The sequence below is a fragment of the Protopterus annectens genome, chromosome 1.part0, assembly GCF_019279795.1.
Source record: "Protopterus annectens isolate FY-2018-M chromosome 1.part0, PAN1.0, whole genome shotgun sequence".
Lineage (NCBI taxonomy): Eukaryota > Metazoa > Chordata > Ceratodontiformes > Protopteridae > Protopterus > Protopterus annectens.
Genome location: NC_056725.1, coordinates 551514450 through 551538237, shown reverse-complemented (window position 1 = coordinate 551538237; position 23788 = coordinate 551514450). Strand labels below are relative to the sequence as shown.

Below are 23788 nucleotides of genomic sequence, written 5' to 3'. Positions count from 1 at the left end.
GAAAGCCCATTCCTCCTCCCCCCTGAGATCTCAACTCTGTACTAGAAAAGCTTATCCTACCCCCTTTTGAGCAAGCCAGCACAGCATCTCTGCAAATGTGCACATGGAAAACCACCCTTTTAGTGGCCATCACCTCTGCTAGAAGAGTGTCTGAATTACAGGCCCTGATGGCTTGCCCTCCTTACACCACCTTCCATAATGACAGGGTTTCCCTATGCACTAACCCCTCCTTTATGCCCAAAGTAGTTAATGAGCTTTCCTTAGACCAGTCCATTCACCTACCCACCTTCTACCCTTCTCCTACTAACTCTGTGGAGAGGATCCTCCATTCCCTAGATGTACATAGGCAACTGAGATTCTACTTGGACAAAACAAAATCTTTCAGAAAGTCTGACCAACTCTTCATCTCCTTCCATCCCAAGACCTTGGGTAAGGGAGTCTCCAAACAAACTATTTCCTCTTGGATCAGAAAATCCATCCTTTTTTGCTACTCTCATCATCACAAACCATTGCCTCAAGGAGTGCGAGCGCATTCTACCAGAGGCATGGCTACCTCTAAGGCCTTTATAAAAGGACTAAACGCATCTTCCATATTGGAGGCAGCCACCTGGTCCATAGTCCATAATTTCACCAAGCACTACAAGCTGGACCAGGTCTCTAGGGCCAGAGCAGGGTTTGCCAGGGCAATCCTGCAAGGATTCCTAGAATCTTCCACCTCTGCCACCTCCCAACATTCCTCCTAACTGTGGTACTCTTCCACAGTATGAATACTGCAACATGGGAATAGAAGGACATAGAATAGTTGTGTAAAAATCTTACCATAACCATAGATGTCCTTCTGTTCCATGTTGCAGTATTCCTTCCCACCCTCCACCCCCCTGATAGCCTCTATCTTCTCTAGGGTATACCTTCACTGTAGGCCACTCATTAGAGCCCTGCAAGGACATTTGTTTTTGCTTCTCCTTGGCCGTATAGTCTCTTCTTTTGGGTTCAGGTTCTGAGGTCTGGGTTTATAGCCCTACATGTGACGTCCCACACACCTACGGCAGCCAGACTTAAGTTTTTGTATAAGGAGCCGACATCGGGTTGCCTGAGAGCTGGAAATTCCACAGTATGAATACTGCAACATGGAGGAGAAGGACATCTATGGTTATAGTAAGATTTTAAACAACTGTTCTTTTTTTTCTGTCACAGTACATTTCTGAAACTTACTTCACATTTGACAGTTTCTCACCATCATCTTCATCATTTGGTGAGAAGTACATGGCCAAAACATAAGCTTTCATGCTCTTTGCATGTCACAATTCCAAGATATGCCTTGTGTATTCTTTCAAGCATTTTATTGTGGAGCTGGTTACTAGGTACTATTTATTTATTTATTGTCTGTAAACAACAGACTTTATACTTAATTGATTTCATTCTGAAAAGGTGTAGAGTATTTGAATTTGAAGAGAAAATTTCTTCCTTTCACATTGCTATTTTGACTTTACACTGTCTCTCAGCAGATTCATTTCATTGTCTGATTCCATACACCATGCATCTGCTATCAATTGTTCCTGAGGCACTGCTGGGCAGAGGATGATGAATATCAATTCTAAGTCACTGCTCAGTAGTCCCTATTTACTTTATTTATGTAAGCTCTGCTTACTCCTTCAGCTATGTGCATCTTTTTGCAAGGTTTATGCGCAACTGTTAAGTCACACCTCTGTAAAGTCAACAACATTAGTGTAAGTAATGCCATTTTACATAGAGGCTTCTTTCCTTACTGTCTAGACCACTATTAACAGCTGCATCAATAAAGATGGATAAGCCATCTCTGCATCTGTTCCATTTACTGTCATGGCAACAAAAGATGGTAGTGGAAGGACCATGCAACATCCAGCTTGCAGCTTAACCTTAAGAGTGGCTTCTTATATTATATTATATACATTACAGTGTCTTTCTATGACTTAGTGATGTCAGTGCTATGCAAACAATATTCAGACTGCTATGGATGCTTTCAGATTTCAGTTCTTTTTAAACATTTCCAGTCAGATATTTTTCTAGTGCTTCTTTCAAAAGACATTTTGTAAGTATTTGTTTACTTTCTAAGTTCATTTTTACAGTATTATGTTGAAAATTTACTCTGATTTATTATTTTCTCTTACTGAGTCTTCTGTGGAACCTTTTGGAAGTCTTGATGACAATAACTGCAGTCTGCAGAAGCAGCAGAACTACATGTGGTAATGATGACGAATATACCCCAGAACCAAGTTTTTATACCTCAGAAGTACCCCTCCTTATGTGTGTTACAGTTATCTTGGAGTTAGCGTTATTTAAGTTGTAGGAGTATGAGGGTACAGTGGGGAAAAGACCACTGCAAAAACTCTTTAATAGTGTAACAGTGTTTAAATTTGAATTACATTTTATTTCTTGGAGTTTTGGAGCCTGCAGGTTTCGGTCTTACATTTGTGATGTCAAGCCATCAGTTAACAGATGTGACCACTGTAAAGATTTTCACACCAAATGTGTATCTTGCTAAGCTTGGACCATATCTTAGAGTGGTCTTTGTAAAACTATTTTAAAACTGCTATCAGGAATGGAAGATTAAAGGTAACATGAGTTGCCTACCTAGGGAGAAGGTTAGATCTGTATGAAAAATTAAGTGAGAGATGAGGTATTGGAGGCCAACAAAGAGAATCCTAAACCAAACTCTGCACTGGTTCCTGAGAACTTTGTGGATAAAAATTCAATGCCCTTAAAGGTGCTTGAGAAGTTATGATTCTTTCAGCTTTTAAACATTGTAAGCTCTAAATAAACTGTAACATCTGGAGTGGTTTTACTCTCTGCCTTGGTGAGACTCTAGCCTCAGTTCTTGTAGCCAGATGCGGATTATTAACTGAACAAAGTTATTAACCTATGAACCTAAGTGTATCAGTGATGTTTATGCCAGCAAATGTATCACATATTTTCTGTGGGGGGCAGGACTTGGCTGTTGAAGCTTGTGTGGATGGTACTGTTATAGGTTCATAGGTGTGTACTAGGCTAATGGCCCTGGAGCCTTTACAAGCCTAGCCCAAAAAAATTGCCCAGGCACTGTGCCACCCAATGTTAGTTCACAGTGCCCCTATCCAGTAAGGCAACTGGAGTGGTCCCTGGAGTGAAATTTCTGTTACCCGTTCACTCGTCAAGATTTCTCTTGAAGAGGGCCAACGAGGTGCTCTGCTTGACATGAATGGGAAGCTTTTTCCAGAGTATGGGCAGTCTTTGGGAGATGAACCTGTCCCTCCAGCATGTTCTGTTAATTGTCGTAATGAGGTTGTGATCTCTGGAGTGTGTGGTGTGGGGGGATTGGGATTTCTTTAGGTGTAGCATTTCAGGTAGGGCTGGGTCAGACATGGCTTTGTAAGTCAAACAGAGATCACCTCTAATTAGACGATAAGGGACTGAGAACAGCTGAAGTTTTTTGAATCTGTCTGTGTAGGACATGTGTTAAGGCCTAGGATCCTTTTGTGGCCTCTCCAGCTGTTGTAGGTGTTTGGTCAGGTATATGCCAAATGGGGCATTATATTCGATGATTGGTCTAATGAGGGATGAGTAGAGAGGGATGATGACCTCTTTCTTCCTGGATGCAAAACCTTTGGTTATAAGATGTGCCACGTAGAAGGACGTTCTGATCCCAGTGGCAATGTGGTGGTCGAAGGTGAGGTGGCCGTTGACCTGGGTGCCCAGATCTCTTATGGCCTCTTCAGTGTTCAGTGGACTCCCATCAACATGGTAATTCATGGGAACTGAGTTTTTTCCAAAGGGGATGACAACGCATTTTTTAGCTTTAAGATTCAGGCCATGGTTCTGACACCAGTCATTGGTCTCAGAGATGCCCTTCTGTTGGATGTCAGCATCACTTAGGGAGTTGATAATGACTCCTAACTTGCAGTCATCAGTGAACCTTGTCAGTCAGTGTCCTTCTGTGTTGGGCTGGATGTCTGAGAAGTAGATGCCAAACAGGAGAGAGCCCAGGACAGAGCCCTGTGGGACTCCATGCATGACTGGTCAACAGTCTGACTTGGAATCCGCAACTTTCACTCTGTGGGTCCTGTCTGTGAGCCAATTTGCAACCCACCTAGTGATGTAAGGATTGATGCCTAATTAGCTGCGTTTGTCAATGATACCTGAGTGGGGGGGAATGGTATCAAAGGCCTTGGCCAGGTCGAGGTAGGCTGTATGCACTGCCTTACCCTCATCCACACCCTTGGTGACTGCCTTGAAGAAGTCAACCAGGTTCAGCAGGCAGGATCTCCCCTTGACAAAGCCAAACTGTGTGGGGTCAAGAGTTTGGAGATTGCCTATATCTTTGTTAAGCAGGTCCATTATGATGCGCTCCATAGCTTTGCATACCAGACTCATCAGGCTAATGGGGTGATAGTTTCCAGGGTTTGTAGTTGCCCCTTTTATGGAGCAGGATGACTGTAGTAGTGTGCCATTCGTTAGGGACATAGCCTGAGGTAAGGCTGTGATGGAACAGGGCACACAGATGTGGTGCCAGTTCGTTTTGTAGCTCATGTGGTGTCAGTTCATTTTGTAGCTCATGTAGAATGCAGCCAGGGATATTATCAGGTCCCTTGGATGGTGTATTCTTGGCTTTGGACAATGCAGCTTTTACCTGTGCTGCAGAAATGGTGGGTACCAAGCTTTCTTGCGTTTATATCACGTTATCAAAAGATGAAAATAGCGAACGCTATTTCATCAGCCCCAAAACATCTAAACATGAAAATATCGAACATTCAGAACAGCAAATTTTTTCCCATGAAAAAAAATTGCTGCTCCGAAACACATACACACAACACAAGCACATCAAACAAACAGCAACCACACACATACACTTAAATTCCTACATCTAACGCTACACTAAACTAAGCATACACTACTATCTACCCACTTACCTTAACCAAAACCCTAACCCTAAGGTCCGTCACTATCGCACACTCCCCAAATCCGCACCCTAACCCTAACTGACCTAAACCGCCCCTAACCCTAAAGTCTGTCACTATCGCACACACGCCTAACCCGCACCCTAACCCTAATGTACAAACAATCGCACACTTACCTGAACCCAACCCGTAACTTTCCACCACAGCGCTAAGAATAGCGAAGCCCCAGAAACGGCCAACCGAATTCTTTCCCGAGGAAAGAATTCTCTGTTCTGCAGCTTCGCTTTTATTAGCGTTCACTGAATAGTGTTCGATATCAGAAAATTCGAAGTTTTAATACTTCGATGTTCTGATATAGACCCGCTTTCTTCTGGTATTGTGATAGGGCCCTGGGGACGGTACATTTGGCACTGAATCTGTCGGCCAGTTTTCTGGCTATATCTGTTGGCTCAGTATAGGGGGTGCCATTGTGCAATAACGCAGAGAAAATATGGGTATTGGTTTCTGATATAGCTGTAAAAGACTTTGTGGTTGTTTATGGTATCAGCCGCAATTCTGCCTTCATAGCTGGCTTTAGAGGATTTGATAAGGGATCTCAGCTTTTTGTTGAGACTGATAAGGGAGGTTTTCTAGTCTTGTGACTTCGTTTTTTTTCTGCAACAGTTTCTTCCTTCTGTTGTAGAGTTTATTGATGGCTGGAGACCACCAGATTGGCTTCCTTTTTTTTGGAGTAGAGAGTCTTAGTTCTATTTGGTATGGCAAGGTCCATGCATTTGTGTACGTGCTCATACAGTGCATTGTTGTATGATTCAGCAGTCATGCAGCTATTTTCCATTGGCATGGGTGCTGAGAAGTTAGCCACCTCTGTTTTTAGGAGCTAGTCTGTTTGGACACTTAATATTTTTAGGAACCAATGTATTTGGAGACTTGATTATATGCTGCATGCCTGTTGTTGATCCCCTGGTCTACAGTGGTATTTTTTCTCCACAGGCAATGTAGACTACCCTCCCCCATAAGAACTGAAATCTGTAAACCTAACTCAGTCTTCCCCTCCATGACTGACCGTTAGAAACCCCGACGGCTAATGTGACTCAGGTCGCCAGTATCACAGATGAAAGTTATCCCTCCATGCCATTAGGCAGACCAGTATAATTCTGTTTGACCACACTCATGCTTCCTGAGACAGAGTATTTTTTCAGTAAAGTACTGTGGGCTGCTGTCTAGCTCCAACATCCTGTATTGCTCTTGCTTTTACCTCCAACATTCTATGACATTCTTGCTTTTAGCTCCAACATCTTGTAACACTCTTGGTTGCATCTGCTGTATACAATATGCCTCTGCTATGTGTGCATCTCTTCTAAGTGTACTGCTGTTGATGGTTGCCAGCAGTGTGCACCTAGGAGGGATAGGTCTTTGCATTTCTTACTCAGCCACATGGGGCTGGTGGTCTCCCAGTTGCTGTTTATTTTGTAGGCCAACAGAAGTTTGTGACCTGAGTGTATCTCCATGCTTGAATGATTTCCAAGATGCCACCACTTGTACTACTTTCTTTGCGCCTCTATTACCAGTTTTAATGCTTTGCTTCAAATTCCAGCCAAGTAAGTTTATGTGTCATTTGGAGGATTATCTGTTTCATGTCAGTGTTAAAACTTTGAGTCAAATTGCAACCAAAGCATGGTCCTTCAGATCTACCTATGACATTATCTTAGAGGCCTTGAAATGGTCTTTAAATAAGTCTCCTAATATAGAAGACCATTCATTCCTGTCTAGGAAATCATTTTGAAGACTTAGACTTGGTCTAATAGTGCTGGGACTTCATCCGTTATCCCTTGTCTCCAGGAATACCAAGCACCCTTGTCCAGATGTTCTTCGTGTTTCACTGTTGCAGTCATCACACTTGGGTTATCTGCCTGCAGGTAGCCCTCAGTCGGCCCGAATACCAAAGACTTAGTATTTCTTCGTCGGATGCTGTCACTCCAGGACTGAAGTCAGGTCGTCAGGGGTATAAAAACAGGCAGCCAACACCATTACATCAGTCTTTATTGCCGAGGAGGCCAAAGCAGAAGCAGTTCGCAAGTGCCAGTCTGCCGCTGCCTGAATTTTCATTTACGAATTTAATAATCCTGAAGTCTTCTAAAGCTAAGTACCCTGTTGGGGATCCTTTTTTCTTGCTCTAACTGATGTTAGAAAAAGTTAACAATTGTCTTGTCTGTGGAAAGCAAATACCTCACAGAGATTTTCATTCTTACTGAGTCACCTGTTTAGGCCCAGACCACGACATACCTCACTGTCGGTTTTGTGCTTTGTTTAACTCCTGAACCATTCGTCGTCGGGCTCTCTTTGTCGCTAAATTCTTTTGCTCTCCATCTCCGTATTCCGAAATGGCTTCAGTTAGCCATCCGACTACCGATATTCTGAAAAAATGTAAGTATAAAGACAGAGACAGACCGCATAGGTCCAAAGCTGCCGACGACGCTTCCATTAAGCTAGTCGCCAGTCCTCAGTGAGGCACTTTCACAGCCCTTGATGCCCGCTTCACTGGATTCGCAGGCCTCTACTGAGACCCATTTGTAGTCTGGTATGCCGCGAGACTCTTCTTCAACTATGGAACCTGTGGATGTGTCTACCTTGGATGGATCCAGAGCCGCTGTGCAGGCACCAGCTTCTGAGGCAGTTCTTCGCTCAACTAATGTTCAACTCAAACCGACTTTTTTTTATCTAAAACTGCCGAGTTTCTTAGGCCCAGAGTACGCACTACACCCAGAAAAGCACATGCATCTGCTCCCATGCCCCAAAAACAAATGCTCAGAATGGCTAAAGACCTTATTACGCTGATTATGGGAAGTCAGCCTTCCCCTGCTAAGAGAAAAAGAGACCAGTCCCCTACAGCATCTACAGACCAGGAGTCCAATGGCTCTGAGGTTTCTGATTATGAAGACATGCCCTTATCTGCTTATAAGGATTCAGATGCAGAGGAATCCATTCCCTCTGCCTCCCCTCCAGAGGATTTTTTCTTTTTGGTGAAACATTGCATACTTTTAAGAAAGCATTTCCACTGGGAATGCCAAGACTATCCTCAGTCCAAAAAGAGACTCAGAGAATTCCTAGAGTTGCCTCAGCACAGGCCTTTAGCTACACCCCCTGTCCTGGATGTTGTTGATGATGTTTTTATGGAATCCAGTCTTACTCCTGACACTTTTCCTCCTGCCCCTAGGAAACCAGACAGGTACTACAGAGTACCTGACACACACAAATTTCTTTTCAAGAATCCTACTGCTGACCCAGAGATCATTTCCCAGGGGCCTAAAGGTATCAAGGCAACTACAGCCAAGAATCCCACCCCTTCAGGCAGGGATTCCAGAGCATTGGACAGATGGGGTAAAAAGGTATATACCTCTGCAACTCTGGCTATTAGGGCATTGAATTGCCAGTTTCATATGCTGAAGTACCAGCAGCATATTATGGAACTTATTAAACAAAAAGTGGCAACCTTTACAGAATGTGCAGAAAATAAAGATTTTCATGAGCTTATGCACTCTGCAAGCCAGGTCAGCAGGCATACTTTGCAGTGTGGCTTTGACACCCTAGAAGCGTCTTGCCGGGCAGCAGTCACTGGCTGTGTACTGAGAAGATATGCTTGGCTCAAGGAGCAGACCTTGCCAGACCATGTCAAATCTAAGTTACTAGATGTTCCTCTAAACAAGGACAGTTTGTTTGGCACCAAAGCAGAAGAGGTTCTCAAAAAGATGGAAGAAAAAGCTAAGTCTATGCAGACTGTTAAAGAATTCTTACAAGTGCAACCCCCTAGGTTCAGCAGGCATTGCCCTTCCAAACACTGGTCCTTTCCAGACCCCTCCAGGCCTTCTCAAACCAGACCCAGGGGTAACAGACCACCCAGACTACAGTCTCAGGATATTTAGAGATCTAAGCAATGGAGTGCCACCACCCCTTAAGAAGGGACTGGTAAGCCACCTCCTTACGGAAAAAACTCACAATGACTTTTTTACTCCACTCCTGTCCTGCCCAATTGCCTGTGGCCCTAACAGGAAAACTTGCCCTTCATGCAAGAAACTGGATGTCCATCACACAGGACCGATGGGTCCTCAACATTGTATCCCAGGGGTACAAATTTTATTTCCACTCACTGCCAACCCAAAGTGGGTTTCCAGACCTTCCTCCAAACCAGTGGGCAGAGGCTCAAAGCCAAGTACTTTCCCTGCTAAATATCAGAGCTACTCAGCTGGTTCCAGTGGAACGGGGGGGGGGGGGTGGTCAAGGATTGTACTCCAGACTCTTCCTGTTAGCTGGGAAAGAAGGCTCTTGACGCCCAATCCTGGATCTTTCCATTCTCAGCACCTTCCTGGTGGTACCAAAATTCAAAATGCTTACCCTGCAACAGCTTCTTCCTATGCTAGCCGAGGATGCCTGGTTAGTCACCCTAGACTTAAAAGAGGTCTATCTGCACATCACCATAAGGGAGTCATGCAGGAAGTATCTACATTTCAGGGCAGAATCTATGCATTATCACTTCTCTGCACTTCGCTTTGGCTTATCTACTGCAACCAGAGTATTCACAAAATGCCTGGCTCCAGCCATTGCATACTACAGGCAGAGAAATTTCCAAATTTACCCGTACTTGGACGACTGCCTGATTCAGGCAGACAGTCAGGAATTTCTGTTACAGCACCTGACATTTGTGAAAAACCTTCTCACTTCCTTGGGGTACACCATCAATGAAAAGAAATCAAAACTGGTACCCAGTCAAAAGATTATATTCCTGGGAGCAAGCTTGGACACAACATCCCAGATGGCATTCCTCACTTCAGAAAAGCAAGTCTATCTGACAGCCTACTTCAAACAAATGGCCACCAGAGCCCCGCTATCTGCAAGAAAAATACTGCAGGCCCTAGGGTTCATGGCCTCATGTATACTGTTAATTCCATATGCAAGACTCCATATGAGGAAACTTCAATGGTACTTAAAAAGTCTTTAGTGCCAACATTCTCAGGACTTGGAAACAGACATTCCTATCATACCCTAAGGGCAGAGTTCCTTTGGCGGGCAGAAGCATGCAGCCAAAACAAGGGACTGCCCTTTACTCAACCCTACGCCGCCCAGACCCTAACCACAGACACATCAGACTATGCCTGGGGAGCACACATGGACGGCAAATGCATTCAGGGCCACTGGAGCTCAAGTCAAATTCATCTGCACATCAACCAAAAAGAGATGCTAGCTATGCAGAATGCCCTGACAGCTTTCAAATCCCTACTGCTTCCAGGATAACTGCTAATAAAAACAGACAACACCACAGTTATGTGGTACATCAACAAGCAGGGGGGACCTGCAGGTTAACCATGGCCCTGTGGAACACGGCCTTGGACATGCAAGTCCATCTGCAAGCTCAATTCCTGCCAGGCAAACAAAACTCACTGGCAGACAACCTAAGCAGAAATCTACTAAACCCACATGAATGGCAATTGGAGCCCAGCATCTTCAACCTTCTGATTCAGAAGTGGGGGACCCTAGAGGTGGATCTCTTTACCTTCCCCCTCAACCTCCAGCTCAGCAAATTCTGCACCAGGAATCCTCACAGCAGGGCCTGGAAAGTGGATACCCTATCTTTTTAGTGGGTCAGTCTCTCAATCTATGCCTTTCCCCCTCTGCCCCTTCTCTTAAGAGTATTACTCAAGATAAGAAAGGACAAACCAATGATAATTCTGTTTGCCCCAGACTGGCCATGCCAGCACTGGTACCCACGCCTATGCAGTCTGACAGCAGTGCCACCCTGGCACCTACATCAGACACCTTCCCTGCTGTCTCAGCAGGAGGGACAGATTTTGCATCTACAGCTGCAAACCCTAAACCTTGCAGCCTGGCTTGTTCCTTGAATTCTCCCCCTGCAATCCTAAGCAAGCAGGTGCTGGATGTCATTCTCGAAGGCAGAAGACCCAGTACAAGAAAATCCTATGCTAATCAGTGGAAAAGGTTCTGCTCCTGGATTCAATCTAAAGGAGAGGACACAACAATGCCCTCTCTGCCTCTAATCCTGGATTACTTAGCAGATCTACTCCACAAAGGCCTGTCCTTCTCCTCCATTAAGATACATGCCTCAGCCATTTTGACTCATTTCAACACTGAGCCACATCTCTTCTCACACCCTCTTATCAAACAGTTCCTGAGAGGGGCAAACAACTTAAGGCCACCAAGGAGAGCACCCACCCCTGCTTGGGACCTTAACTTTGTACTGGAAAAACTCACGTTTTCCCCTTTGAACCTGCAGCGTCAGCAAAGTTAAAATTCCTCTCTTGGAAAACAGCCCTGCTTCTGGCCATCACTTCAGCTAGAAGATTGTCAGAGCTACAAGCACTCATGGCTGTGGAACCCTTCATTATTTTCCATGCTGACAGAGTTTCCCTCAGGACTAACCCTTCCTTTATGCCTAAAGTGGTGTCTAGTGTGGCTCTCAACCATTCCATCCATTTGCCTACTTTCTTCCCTAATCCCCAAAGTAAAGGAGAAAGGATCCTGCACTCCTTGGATGTGCACAGACAGCTCAGATTCTACCTTGTTAGGACTAAGCCCTGCAGAAAATCTGACAAGTTGCTAATCAACTTTGTAACAGGGGTAGAGGGCAAGGCCATTTCAAAGCAAACAATTTCCAAATGGATAGCACACTGCATCCATTTCTGCTACAAGCATCATGGGAAACCAACCCCACAGGGGGTCAGAACACATTCCACTAGGGCAATGTCTACCTCTACAGCCTTTCTCAGAGAGTCCCTACCAGGGGCATCCTGGAAGCTGCAACATGGAGTTCTGTTCATACATTGACCAAGCATTACCACCTGCCTGTCTTCTCCAAATCCAGGGCAGGTTTTGCAACAGCAGTCCTGCAGGGCATTCTAGCCAGCCCTAACTCTTCTTGACTGCCTCCACCCATTCTTCAGCTTTGGGAATCCACCCAAGTGTGATGACTGCAACAGTGAAACATGAAGAACATAGTACAGTTGTGTACACTTACCATAAATGTAGATGTTCGAGTGTATTCACTGTTGCAGTCCTGGTTTCCCTCCCTCCAGCCCCCTGGTTTCTCTCTATCTCTCTCTCTCCTCTCTATGGCTATTACTCACCCATTTCAGGGGAATTTGTATTGGTATTTACTTTTTACTGGTGGTCTTTTCCCCACCATAACGTAGCTGTCTATTTGGGGGGCTCCTGACATTTGGGGCAAGAGAAACTGATGTAATGGCATCGGCTGCCTGTTTTTATATCCCTGACGACCTGATGTCAGTCCTGGAGTGATAGCATCTGATGCAGAAATACTAATTCTCTGGTATTCAGGCCGACTAAGGGCTGCCTGCAGGCAGATAACCCAAGTGTGATGAAAGCAATAGTGAATACACTCGAACATCTACATTTATGGTAAGTGTATACAATTGTACTTTCTGAATCTGCGTTGTCATACTGTGTACTTTGTGTTGTAATGTTTTCATATGGTGACTTCCCAAGATTAGCTTCTGTAATTTTAATATCCATCTCTAAAAAAAGTAGTGTTCTGTTCTTTTGGACATTTTCAGAGTGCTGTGTATTTTTATGGGGCATTTATATTCTCCTAGATTTTTCTGAATGATGGGCATTTAATTAATTTCCAGTTTCACTGGGATTTTGTCAGCTTCTGAAGTTTTCTTTATTGTCTAGCTGTGGCCTATTAGCATATTCCCTTTAGTCTGCCTGCTGAAATGCAAAAGCCTGTTAAGTCTGCCCTACCTGGCTAATGTTTGTCTTTAGTCAATTGGGTGATGTTAAGGCACACAGTATGCCTGGCTGATGTTTGTCTTTAGTCAGTTTGGTGATGTTAAGGCACACAGTATGCCTGGCTGATGTTTGTCTTTAGTCAGTTTGGTGATGTTAAGGCACACAGTATGCCTGGCCGATGTTTCTCTTTAGTCAGTTTGGTGATGTTAAGGCACAGAGTATGCTTCTTCACTAGCTTTGATGCTTGGCCATCTTTGTCTGGTGGACACTCTGCACCTTAGGATGGTACATTGCAAATTCAACCAGCTCAACAGTAACTGATTGCTCATAAAGTTGCAGGAAGCTCTGTATCCACTAATGTTTTGTAAAGATGTCATTCCTTTGTTGTAATTTTAAGACTTTCACCCTCCTTGATGTATTTACCCCAGCTAGCTGATCAGACTGCTTGTGATGCATTTCTACTTACATCAGCTGTTGTTTTTTTTAATGAACTGCTGTAGTCATAGTACAGTTTATGTTACAGCTTATTGCAAATGAACACAGATGCTCCCGCAACAGACTGTTTATTTTCCTTCAGCATTTCACTTAACCTTCTTCTCCTCCTCATCTCTTTTTTGATTTCATGAAGTCTGTTATTTATGCTTCTGATGTTTTCTGTATATCTGTGACAGAGAACTAAATAAAGTGCACTGAAACTGCTTTTTTTTTTAATATTTTTTGCCCCTTCAGAAGTAACAATCAGCTGCCCCTGAGAACTTCTTATTCACCAGTTCTACTGAACCAAACAAGACTCCCCTGGACTTTCACTGACTCATATTCAGAAAGGCTGGTAAAGAGACTGTGGCACCTCAGTGCAGCATCGTATTTGCTGTGAGAAGGATTTTTTTTGTTAAACCCTCAGTTTCTCATGGCAGACATACAGTAGGTGTACTGGTGTGGTGTCCTGCCTCAGTGATGACCTAGCCAATGCACTGCCCTATATGTGTATCCCTGCCAGTCAACTGCGAGGTGCATCTTATGACTATCCTCCCCCCAGGGTGGGCACTCCCATCGTTCCCTCTGTAGTACCTCAGACACCCAACTTGTGATTCAAACCCAGATCCCCCAGGTTGCAGTGAAGGCTTTATCCCATATGTGGCACAGTTCCAGTGACAGGGAAGCCCTTTTTTAAAGCAATGGCCAGCATGAGAATCGACCAAGTCAAATGCCATTTCTGTATGAGAGGCTGGCTAGAAACTTTTCAGTGTACTGTTCGCAGCTCAACGTGCTGCTTACAAGAACCTGCCGCAGTGTTCTTTCAGAACTGTACTTTTGTCTTTTTCATGGCTTACATGATTAAGATGGAAGGGGCTAACCTAGGAGGTGTACTGCTGAGTAAAAAAGCTGCAAATGTCTGTAGCTACTAGAAAAGGAGGCATTTCAGATATTGTAATACATCTTAAAGTTTGTAATTGAAAGTAATATTAATTAAATCATTTTGATGTAATGTCATGCTGCATTTTCACACATTTACTTGACTGTCAGAAAGATTGTTCTTATGTGCTAGATAGTGACTGGTGGTTTCTTCTCCTTAGGTTATTGTTGCTGGAGAACAGTGGCATTACATTGCGACCCAGGGACCTTTACCACACACGTGCCATGATTTCTGGCAGATGGTATGGGAGCAGGGAGTGAATGTAATCGCTATGGTTACAGCAGAGGAAGTAAGTAAAAGTTTCAGAATTGTGCATGCCCAGTACAAAACATCTGTGCCCTTTTGGATATACTAGCATTGCCCTTTGCTCTGCATTGTGCTGTGAAACTTTGTCTTTGTTTTTTTAGCTTTGAGTTAAGAAAACTAATTTAAAAATGGGTTACTCTGCTCTTTCCATTTTTGTTTTCAGCTGGTTGTGCTTGTCCTTTTGCAATGATTTTGCTTAATATTATGGTAAATTATGATGAAAGCATATTGTCTGTCATAATGGGATAGTTAAAAACATACCAATCTGAGGCTACAGAATGCGATTCTTTAACAACATGTTGAAAGCATGTCTGCAAAAATTGCAGAGCACCTTGCCTTTGAAAGGAGTGAAAACGTAAAAAACTTACATTTAAGCTACCTTGCTTCATTTTTATTCAGAATTCTTTAGACTAATGGTATACAGACATCCCATTGGTGTACATTAATGAACAGTCCAAAACTGTAGCAGTAATCATTCCTTAACCTTTACAGATGTTTTGGGGTTTTTTATTGTGTGTACTGCCATCTAGTGGACAGTTATTGTATAGCTTCATTGTATCATGCGTAACAATGGCCAGGGTTACAGTAGAGGAGAGTAGTCCAGTAGTTACAATTCACTGAACGCCAGAAGGAGAGAATCATTGTGGCAGTTTACTTACATAATTGTACGTCTGAGAGGCTTAGAACATATGGCATTATTAATGTAGTATACCACACTTCAAGAAAGACCACAGTAATAATTACTTAGCTTGGAAACAAATGTTTTAGTGTTGAAAATCAACAGTTCTCTTAAAACAGGAGTAGAGTTCTTGCACTTCTTTCTATCAGTATGTCAAATTAAAATTTTAATTCAACCATTTAGTAACTTTTTTTTACAATGGTCACAAACACTGACCATCAAGCCCTCCTTCTCAGGTGCTGCTAGACCCATTCCTCAGTATGAGAGCTAATTAAGTCATTCTTTTCCCAGGGGAGAGGGTTGAACAAGCTGGAAGTGTAGGTCATCATCTGCATGCTAAGGATTACATTGTTTGTACTTTAGGCCCTACCCTCCGTCGATGCATGCTGTTTAATGATTAGCATACATGGATCTTTATGAAGTATGTCCTCACATCTGCATGCAGTGTATGCTGTCGATCCTGCCCTTTGATACAGCACCCCTAATTAATCTCTGGTCTTCTCCAAGAGTGTGTCCAGACAGTAACTCCCTCCCCATCCCACTGAGGAAAGTGATCAGGCTAATTAATTCTTGCAATACCCTCCTTTGCCATGTCAGCTCCAGTAGGTGCCCATGCTGTTAACTGATCTTGGCTCACATGGATCATAGTTGGGGCTGTATCTCTCTAAACTAACAGAGCTGTTATATTTAGAAAACCAGCTCTTAGTACTGCGCTCTTAAAGTAAATCCTTCCATTATATTACTTGGGTTTTGGGGCTTATGCTGTATTCCAGGGTGTACTTCAATGTATCCAAGTAAAAGGGATGTCTTTCTTCAGTAATTTGTAGTTAGGGTTTTCTTTAACATTTTCATTATAACAACAAGAGGTTGTTCACTTTGATTCTTGGTCGAGGTGTCTTCATTGTGAAGTCTGCTTGTCCTCCCTTGTGTATGTATTTTTTTTTTCTGGTTGCTGTGGTTTCCTTAAACCTCCCAAACACATGTAGCAGATGAACTGGCATTCTTTAAATTGCCTGTAGGTGTGTACATGAGTAAGTGAGAGTGTGCACTCTACAACAGACCAATGCCATGCCCAAAATAGGTCTCAGTGCCCTGCAGCTACTAGCCGCAGGGATAGGCTCTGGTATCCCCATGATCTTTTAAAGAATAAAGTGGATTATTGGAAAATAAATAAGAATGGATGGATGGGTTTCATTAGCTATTTTGCATATTTGGTAGTGGCAGAAATCCTGTACTACTTCTGTTTCATTTGCAACACCTACTGCAATAAAAGTAACAGTTTAAATTCTTAATGGGTTTCAGAGAATACTGGAGCAATCTTCTGACTGAGTTTGAGAATTGGGACAGTGTCTTAGTACTGCTTTCACAAAGAAAGAGGATGAGGTGCAATGTAGATTGTGTTGAACAGATCTTCAAAGAAATAGTTGGTAAAAATGATATAAACTGATAAACTGACTGTGCTGTTGTAACAGGTACCTGGTCTAAAACTAAGTAACATTTAAATTTCGAGTAGCTGCAGTGACCATGTGTGTATGCCTAAAACCACAGGACAAAAGCACATTTCATCATGTGACCTTTCTTTTCTAGAATTTTGACTGGATTTAGGGCTTTATTTATTAGTAAATCTTAAGAATCTCTATTGCAAGTTAGAATTTTGTGTTTTGTTATAATTTTATTTTTCAGACAAATTTCTTCAGTTTTTTCAGCATTTTGACATGCAGTAAGCAGCATTGCAGCTGTCAGAACTTAAAATATGTATCATTGTTGCTGTAGTTGTTTACAATAGTTAAGAGAGACAGTGATTGACTGTTTTACCTTATCTGACTTATTCCAGTGGCACTGATGACATACCCTACCACCTTACTGCCAGCATGAGCTAAAGTAGAGTGAATATAACAAAAATCCTCCCAGAGCAATGGTGACACCTATTCCAGTTTATCACTTTTAATGAAAAATGTACAAGGAACTACTCGTGGTATCTTCATTTTATGTTTGGAAAACTGGTGATACACAGTAATGAATCCGACGCATCTCAGAAGTACACATACCCTTAGTTCTGTTATTTCCATTAAAATCAGAAATGTGTTACGGCAAATGGCTGAAAACTGAGGCAAAACACAAAATGGTGGTACACAGCATATACCACTGTTGTGACTGTTAGTTTTACAAAAGTAAAATAGAATTTTCACAGACTGTACCTGTTATCTATATTACCAAAGTGCTATTATTTACATTATCAAAGTGATTTTTTTATGTTATCAAACTGCTAACCTGAAAGATTGAGGACCCATTTAGGAAACAGCTTCTTCATTGACCTTTTCCACTAGCTTTAAGGTATATTTGTAAACCTTTAACATGAAGGTATGAGCTTTCTGTGTTGGAGAAATAATAGAAATGTGGTATTTGCATTTCCAGTGAATTTCAGCTTCTCTACTGATCTGTTACTTATTTTTTCATAGGTTCATAGGTTCATAGGTTGATATTAGGCTATCTGCCCTAGGGCATTTACAAGCCTAGCCAGAGTGCGTTTGGCTTTCACCACCCTTCTTAGATTAATTGACTGTGCCTCTGTATAGTAGGTCACAGAATATAGCCCATTTAAGGTTAGTTTACTGTGCCTCTGTCTAGCAGTGACACAGAACTTGTCTGTATAAAAAAGAAATCAGGATGATGACTGTTAGACTGGATGATCTACAGTTTCCTTTCTGAGCTGTCACATGTTAAGAAAGGTGCACATTACTGTTTTTTATGCCCACAGGTGCCTTGGATCTGAGACTGCCACCCTATGAGTCATGTGACACAGTCACTCCATGACTCCTCCATCAAATACAAAATTCAGGCGCATTGTAATCCATCTGCTTTCTGAGACTGTCACCCCACCATGTCTCTTCTGTCAGCAGTGATGCTGTATATCCATGCTACTTCTGACAGTGTCATCTCTTGTGTCCTGTGACTCTGTCCCCATGTCTCTTTATCAACACTGATTCTCTGACACTGTCATCCATGCCTCCCATGACACTGTTACTTCATGCCTTCTTTGCTACCATAACCCATGTGTGTCCTTTGGTGCCATTTGTACTTCCACTAACACTATTATTCAGTATCTTCTCTTTGCTTTTAGAGAATTTTGTTTGCAACTTGCAGATGCAAGAATAACTGTATCTATATTCTGGAAAAGTGAGAGGTGTTGGCACTAACCAGACAGAACTGGTTAACTTCTTGTGAGGTTATAATTGTCAGAGGATCATTTGTTTTTTAGATACTGTGAAGATGTTTGTCACTGCATGTTAGGTCCATGTGATAGAGGTTGAAGACTGAAACCAAATGTGACCCAGATGACCCTAGTTCAGTCAGTGGTCAAAGCACAGGAGCAGCTGAGCAGGGGTGGGTGGGAGAAAGTAACAGATGCTAGCTTGCCAGTCTGGGGGGGGGGGGGGGGGGCAGTCCTGCAGAGGATTGGGAGTGCAGCATACCACACTGCAGACATACACTTGGATCCCCGGTTGCAAACTGCAGAAGCCTCTCTGGGTGCATATAGGAGAGCAGGCACTTTCTTGTGAAAGGTAAAGGCATAGTAGGCCCTCCCATATGTGACTGTATGCATAGGCAGCTGGGGGTGGAGACTTCGGCCATTTACCAGAAAATTCTGATAACTGCTTAGGCAATGGCTTGCCATGATCAGTTCTCACCTTAAGGAGAGGGAATACATATGCTTATTGACTGTTGAAGGGCCGAAGGTTGAAAAGTAATCCTTTGCTGTGCTTTCTGTCTTACTGAAAAAAAATGTGGCTATTGAAATTATGTCATTGACTGCACCTGCTGACTAAGTGCACAGCTATTGAAAGTGTGCTCATCTGTATGCATGCTTGGACTAGAGTAGCATACATGCATGTTCTTAAAGTAGTATTGGCATGTGCAAGCCCCTATGTTTTGATGATGGAAAAGCATGGAGCATGTCTCTCCAGAAGATGGGTACTGCTGAGAGTCTGCTCACCTGCTAAAGGACAGGCTACCAATGCTTTAGAAAGACAAACTGCTGCTGCCTGGTATTAATACCATTGCTTTGTCAACATGGCAGAGATGAGCATAGAGATGGGTAGGAGGACCGTGAGGTTGCCCCAAGAGCCATAGGTCAACTCCTTGGTACAATTACATCTCAAAAGGGCAAGAGGAAGTTTGTTGTAGAAGGCTTTGTGTACCACTGCAAGTGGTCATGCAGTAATGAGCAGTGTTAGTGCTACACTAGTTAAATGACTAACAAAAATACAAGTATCGGGGTCACCATGATGGCAAGGGAACAAGGAGCTGAGATGTAGCAGAAAACAGCACAGGAGATAATAGAGCATGACAGTGTATTCAGTATCCCTGTGGTCTGTAACTGACCTGCAGGAGATTAGACAGTCAAGGATGAATAATACCGCATCCAGCACCAAAGGCTCAGGATACTGATGAGTGGATGATAGATTTTTTTTATGAGAACTGCTGGACCTGATCCACACAGAGCACAACAGGTTCAGTGTGAACCAAAAGAGCAAAAACAGAAAGCTCTGAATGTTACCAAAGAGGAAGGTATGTCTGTAACATGAAGCCAGACAGCAGAGTATCCTTGGTAACAGAGGCACGTACAACATAGTGTACTTTCTGGGGTCCATTCTGCATAACTTTGCCCTTTAAGGACCACCTTCATACCACAAAAGAATGTGTGCACTGGAGCACCCAACAGCACCAGCATCTGAAGAGGAAATGCACAAAAAGCAGTCTTTACTAAACACACTCATACGTAGCCAAGTCCAAACCATTTCGCACACATATGCATGACCCCCTAAAAAACAGACACTGATCAATTAGTCAGACTGTCTTCATATAATGAGTGGAAATTACACACGTGAATGCCCTAGTCCCATTATTAGTTGCACTTGTCTCACTGTAGGCAGCTTTGCTTTGTCAACCAGCAGTCAGTCAACCATTTGTATGCAAAACATAATCCCATAACAGTATGCCATAATCCCGTACAGCAGGAGGTTGTTGACCGAATCATTTCCCCTATTATATTTCCACAGTGCACAACCAGCATATAGCACTTAGCAGCTACCTTTTGATAATTTCTACTGCCAGCCCACTAGATTCTAGTGGATGACCAGTTAGAGTAGTCCATCAGTTCTCCTGGCAGTCAACCAGCAATCTGTCTCCTAGCAGTTGACCAGTGTATATGCAGTCCAGTGGTATTCAACATCACTGTACCAATTGTCTTTGTGTGTGTGTGGGTGTGTGTGTGTGTGTGTGTGTGTGTGTGTGTGTGTGTGTGTGTGTGTGTGTGTGTGTGTGTGTGTATGCAAAAACTGGAGTATGAAACAACTAAAACAACAATACGTCAAAGGAGCTACTGAATACAGAATTGAGCAATTTCATCTCACTTTCTTGAGAGACTTCACCAGAATAACACAATTAAGAATGTTGTGGCAGATCACATAACACATTTAAAACCAATTACATTTAAGCTTGCATAAAATAGATTTCATGTAATGAATAAATATGATGCATTTAAAGTTATTATTTTAAGGACCTTAAACATAAAATACACTTTATAGTAAAATGTTCATTGAAAAGGGGGGGTAGCTTGTAACCATAAATTGCCCATATAGCTCCCTTGCTTCTGGTATACTACTCTGAGGTAAAAAAATATATATATCTGTTCAACAGTAATGAAAATACACTTCTTAAAATTTTGACAGACTTTACTATGTACAGGGTATTGTTATTATGGTGTGTATATGCTCATAATATCACTGTGACTGCCTATATATAGATTTGCCTACACAAAAGCTTATCTAGAATGCCTTTATTATTACATGTAAATTGACCCATAATGCTAATAGTCCTATAAAGCTACCTCTGTGTAAGGCAAACTATTAATAAATACACTGTTTACACCTCACAAGGAAAAGTACCTTGTCTAACTGAAATATCTTTGTTGGTTCTAACATTATTTTTATTTTTTTCAACATGGCTTTGAAATTATTGCCTCTCTTATTTACAAGTCTGAAAAAAGGAGCCACAACTTGTGTCAGCTCTGAATTACCCAAAATGACCTCCTAGTTTTGTTCAGTAATGCTTTTAATATTACACAAGTCCAAAGAGAATGTAAACGTGAAAGCATTTATTAAGGTGGCAATGTAACCTAATAGCTCATTGCTACCATTTAAAAGCAGAACAGTTTGACCATTTGCAAGCTGTCATTAAATGATCATGATTACTTATAAACAGCTTGTAAACTCTCAAATTCTTTTGCTTTTTAAGGGTAACGTAGGACAGGTTGGTTTGCTAACGGTCTGTTAGCAGCTGCTGTCATTTAGTAACAGGCTTGTAAACTATCAAATTATTTTTTTTTAGTTTGGAGTTTTGTTTATGTTGAAGCCTGGGGCTGGAGCCCTGTTAATCCCACCCTTCCAACAGGAGTGCTGCTGTCGCTTGTCATCAGTGTCCACAATTACAGTTGTTTCTCCTTGTGATGTCAGTGAGTAAACCAGAGGGTAAATATAGTTGTAAGCTATTACAGTAGATGAAACAGTTTCTAACAGAGTTTTTTTTCCGTGTGTCACTTCAGATTGTGCTCATGCAATACAAGTAATCCAAGGACAAAATAAGTTCTACAAAAGTTTTGAATATTGAAGAGCCAAGACAGTCCCAAAGAAGAGCTGCACACACCTTGCATAGTCTTTCATTAGGCACTTATACCTAACCCCTGAAGTAAAAATACCTGGATCTCAAGTCACTTCAGACAAAAATTCAGTAGATGGTTAGTAATAACAAAAACAGTGATGATGTAATTCACACATAAGAATGGGATGCCCCGTCTCTCTTCATTTGCCACACAGAACACAGTTTCAAAGGAGAAACAAGAAAAAAGGCACAAAAATAGCTAAATGAACATTAAAGAATTTTTGAGAACTTTTTGGAAGGTTTCCATGTACAGTCTGCCAAGTCACATTTCCTAAACAGACTCTTCCTCTATGAAGGTAATCGACAAGCCACACATGCACAAATTATGGTCAGCTACAAGAACACATTCTTTGTTTTCAATGAGTCAGAATCCATATAACAGCACCTTTTTTATTTCTCCAATCTTTTGGGTTTCTAGTACCATAATAGGAATGGATCCCATTTAAAAGTGAAAGTATGATTAAAGTTCATGAAATTAATATTGTTTCAACCTTTGATGTTAGCCAAAAGTGCTCATTGTAGCACCCATCCTGACAGGTGCATTTAGTTATTTCATGCTCATCTGTGGGTTAGGTAACTCCAGGCCCCAGTGCCATAGAGTGGTACTCAAACACAGTTGGCTTGTCACTATGTCCAGGACGTGCAGAGGGCAGTATCTTGAGCTGTCACACCTTAGACTTCCTTTCATTTTTTGGCAGGATTTCTTATGGCAAATTTAATTGTAATTAATGACAAATATAGAACATGTATAAATAAATAAATGTGCGTATCCAAGAATCTCAGCTATTACTCCTTCCCAAAATTGTCTAAGTGACGCTTGCAAGAAGAGAATCAGTGATTTTTGCCACTCTTCTCAAAACGTTTGCAAACCCTCTGTTTTATGTGGTTGGAGTAGCTCATTATATGAGAAAGACACTGAGAATGTATATTCTCATGCACTTTAAAATGGGTGAAACTGCCCTGCTTAATAGGTGTATGTAACATTCCTAAAAATATTTCTATCGTTATCTCTTCATCTACTGCATTTTTAGTTTTGTAATTTCCATGTCTCATTCTTTTCAGCTTAGAGGCAAATGATTAGTCAAACTGTTTGAAAAATGAACTGTAAGGGGTTCTGGGGTTGGTGTTTGTACAGCTAGCTAGGCTTATTCTGCTACGAAGTCTGTAACTGTAATTTTAGACAGTTGAAGTTCTTATAAACTGTTAAGTTTATGCAATTCATAATGATGGCTAATAGCCTCTAGATGGCGATGTTGCCTACTGCAGTGTGGCAGGACTTGTATTACCCGAATGGTTTGATACTGAGTAATCTCATGTCTTCATAATTTAGCTGGTACAAAATGATAAATTAGTTGATCCAGATTTCCAGTAGTGTTACACCTTAAGCAGCACACCTGCAAGCTAATCATGATTTCTTACATTTGTTTCAGGAGGGTGGCCGATCAAAGAGTCATAGATATTGGCCCAAACTGGGCTCCAAACACAGTTCAGCAACTTATGGAAAGTTTAAGGTGACGACTAAGTTCCGCACAGATTCTGGATGTTACGCAACCACTGGCTTAAAGGTCAAACATCTGTTATCTGGACAAGAGAGGACTGTGTGGCATTTGCAGTACACCGACTGGCCAGACCATGGCTGCCCTGAGGATGTATCTGGCTTCTTGTGTAAGTTGTTTGTCTGTTAATACAATAGTTATGCAACTTTCCACTGTCGACTGGGAGGAAGTTCTGGGCAGTTACTGAAAACTAAAAAAAGTAAATGAAGTACTAAATAAATGCTTTTGCAAGCGAAACACTGTCTGAAAACTATATAGCAGTAATATTAACTTGGATAGCACTCTGACAGTGTAGTTGAATACGAATCACCCAATAAAGCTGGATGTTCACTAACTGTTTAGCAGTATGAGCACACATGACTCCATTCATTTTTTCCCCATTTTTTTTTTTTGTATGAAAGATTATTCTTAAATTCTCTTTATGGATTAATTCCCATCTGTAGTT

The 23788-nt window shown here is 42.1% G+C and overlaps 1 protein-coding gene across 1 annotated transcript in view; it reads left to right on the top strand.

Moving 5' to 3' along the window:
• The window catches only part of PTPN14 (protein tyrosine phosphatase non-receptor type 14), a 1716286-nt gene that overhangs the window by 1670223 nt on the left and 22275 nt on the right, over positions 1-23788 (top strand). Inside the window, exons 18-19 of the mRNA XM_044061300.1 lie at positions 14243-14371; positions 23218-23452. Of these exons, the coding sequence (XP_043917235.1) occupies positions 14243-14371; positions 23218-23452 (364 nt within the window). The remainder of the gene's footprint in view (positions 1-14242; positions 14372-23217; positions 23453-23788) is intronic.